We start from the raw sequence: 2,611 nt of genomic DNA on the forward strand, positions 1-2,611 counted from the left end.
ATTGCAGAAAATTTCTGTAGAACAAAGTACTGAGAAGCAAGATATACAGATTTCTACTAAAAAATAAATCTACTTTTCCATAATATTTCTGTGATTTATTCAGATAGAATACAATGAAATTACCACCTTTATAGCTAACCCACCCCAAAACTGAGCCCTTTTCTGTATAGCACTGAATTGTTACTCTACTATGTAAAGAGCAAACACTACTGGAATGTACACAGTGAAGGAAAAAAAGGTAAAGCTCTTCTTGCGAAAGTAACTGTTTTCACTACTAACATGTTATCTAGAAAAATAAGGTCTAGGCAACATCCAAAAGTGTTCAAGTTTCAATAAATAACTATCAATGCCCCAATTTTGCACTGGCACATGAAATATGGAGCGTACAGTTTAGAAAAGTATTCTCATATGACTGAGTCAGCAATGCATTTCATCCTGCTTAAGATTTACAACAAAAATCATTTCCCTCCAGGGTCTGATTTCAAAACTGAAGCTGTGTAAGTGCAAGAGCACCCACAGAGTTGTCTTAGCTCTCAATAGCAAATTAAAGCTCTAGAGAAAGACAGTATTTTAGAAAAAGTTCTTTATCAATACCAAGAAAATATACATAGCCATATTATGTTTTAAATATATATATACAGGCATATCTTTTCAAAAGGGTACGATTCTGGCTATTTTTTTTTTAAGTTTGAAAAGCTTATCCATTGCTATACAGTTCAGTAAAGGTGTATTAGGAAACACACTTTTTATATCCCCCATGAAAATAAAGTTGAATCTTTCTGTAAACAGGAACTTGCTTAATTTTCCGAAATCTCTACAGACCTCATGTACTTCACTGAAAAAACACCAGCCACCTGCCCCAAAACCACCCATGGAGAGACCCTTGCTGCTGAGTGCAACATCGACAGACCTCGGGAAACGCTTAGCAACACCCGGCTCCTGCAACCGCCTTCTCCGGGAGCAAATAAATAATAATTAATAATAATAAGTAGCGGTAGCGGAGCGGCGGCGGCGGGCGAGCTCCTCGGCCCCGCGGTCGACTGCCGGCCGAGAGTCCCTGCTTAGCAGGCGCTGGTCTCGGAAGCGCCAGCCGCCTCGGGGGCCGGCTCCCGAGGCTGACCGGGGGCGCCGGCGGCGGCAGCGGGGGGAGGATGCCCGGCGGCGTTGATGTGGCAGCCGGAGGAAAGGTGGCTGCGGACGCGGCCCTGCAGCTGGGTGACCTGGGCGCGGAGGAGGTTAGCGGTGGCGGCCAGCTCGGCGTTCTGCCCCTTCAGCGCCTTCACCTTCTCTTCCAGCCGGGCGATGCGCTCCAGCTTCCGCCGGCGGCACTTGGAGGCGGCGATGCGGTTCCGCAGCCGCTTGCGCTCCGCCTTCAGCCGCTCCTGGCTCTCCGCGTCCAGCGGCGACAGCGACGGCGGCGTCGTCGCGCTACTGCCGCCCTCCCCGCCTGCCGACGGCGGCACCTCGGGCACGGTCTGCGGCTCCTCCAGGGGCCTCGCCGGTGGCAGCCGGCCGCTCCCCAGCCCCGCCGCCCCGAAGGCCAGGCCCGGCGGCGGCGGCGGGGCGGAGGCGGAGGAGTAGGCGCTGCCCGAGGGGCTCAGCGGGCCCGCGGGGTTGAAGCCGCTCAAGTTGGTGTAGACGGCCGGCGGGTCGGCGGCGGCGGGGGCTCCCGGCGGCCCCGGGCGGGCGGTGCAGCACGGTCCCGGTGTGGAGAGAGGCGGCGGCGGCGCCAGCAGCTGGTTCTGCTTGTGCAGGTCGGCCAGGGCCTTAACGAAACCGTCGGCGAAACCCTCCTGCTCCTGCGTCACCGGCTGCCGGTAGAGAAACGGCCCCGCCGCCGCTGCCCCGCCGCTCCCCGCTGCCGCCGGCCCGGGGCTGCCGGACCCCAGCCCCGCGCCCCCTTGGATCAGCAGCTGTTCCAGGTCGGCGGCCGGCGGTAGTTTCAGCAGTGGCAGCTCCGCAGCCGAGCCTAGCACGGCCTCCGGGCCACCGCGGGCCGCCGCCGCCCCGCCGCCGCCCGCCGGCTCGGAGCCGGCGGGCGGCGGCGGGGCGGCGGCGGGCGGCGGTAGCATACGGAGTGCCGCCGCTGTGCCGCGGGCGCCGGCGGGCGGGCGAAGGGCGAAGGGCCCCGACAGCGGCGCGGGGGCGGCAGCCGCCAGGTCCCGCTTCTTCCCGGCGCCCAGCAGCAGCTTCTGCCCCGCCGCCGATGCCTCGGCTGCAGGTCCGCCGGCGGTGCCGAACGCCGGCAGCGGCACAAAGTCGGGCAGCAGCTCCAGTCCTTCCTCGGGGTAAAACGGCGCCTCCATCTTCACGGCGGATCGCCCGCTGCGCCCGCCACTCATGCTGCTGCCCTCGCCGGCCGGCAGCGGCGGCGGCTCCGGTGCGGGGCGGGCCGGGCTGGGCGCCTGCTCCGCGGGGCCCGCCGCCCTCGGCTGGCAGCGGGGACTGAGCCGCCTCCCGGCGCCTCCGGTCCCACGCCACGCCACGCCCCCGGCCCGCCGACTTCCCGCCCCGCCACCGCCTCACGCCGCCGTCTCCCCACTCCTTCCCCTTCCCGCCGGGTTTGCTCAAAAACCCTTCCCGCCGCAGTCCCGGCGTTGTCCCGGGGGGG

The 2,611-nt window shown here is 61.9% G+C and overlaps 1 protein-coding gene across 1 annotated transcript; it reads right to left on the reverse strand.

Moving 5' to 3' along the window:
* Positions 1–656: 656 nt before the first annotated feature.
* LOC115599925 (transcription factor jun-D-like) lies at positions 657–2,342 on the reverse strand. The gene has a single exon (XM_030467613.1). The coding sequence runs from the start codon at positions 2,340–2,342 to the stop codon at positions 1,062–1,064; it is 1,281 nt and encodes a 426-aa protein (XP_030323473.1). The 3' UTR covers positions 657–1,061.
* Positions 2,343–2,611: the final 269 nt, after the last annotated feature.

The sequence above is a fragment of the Calypte anna genome, chromosome Z (genome assembly GCF_003957555.1).
Source record: "Calypte anna isolate BGI_N300 chromosome Z, bCalAnn1_v1.p, whole genome shotgun sequence".
NCBI lineage: Eukaryota > Metazoa > Chordata > Aves > Apodiformes > Trochilidae > Calypte > Calypte anna.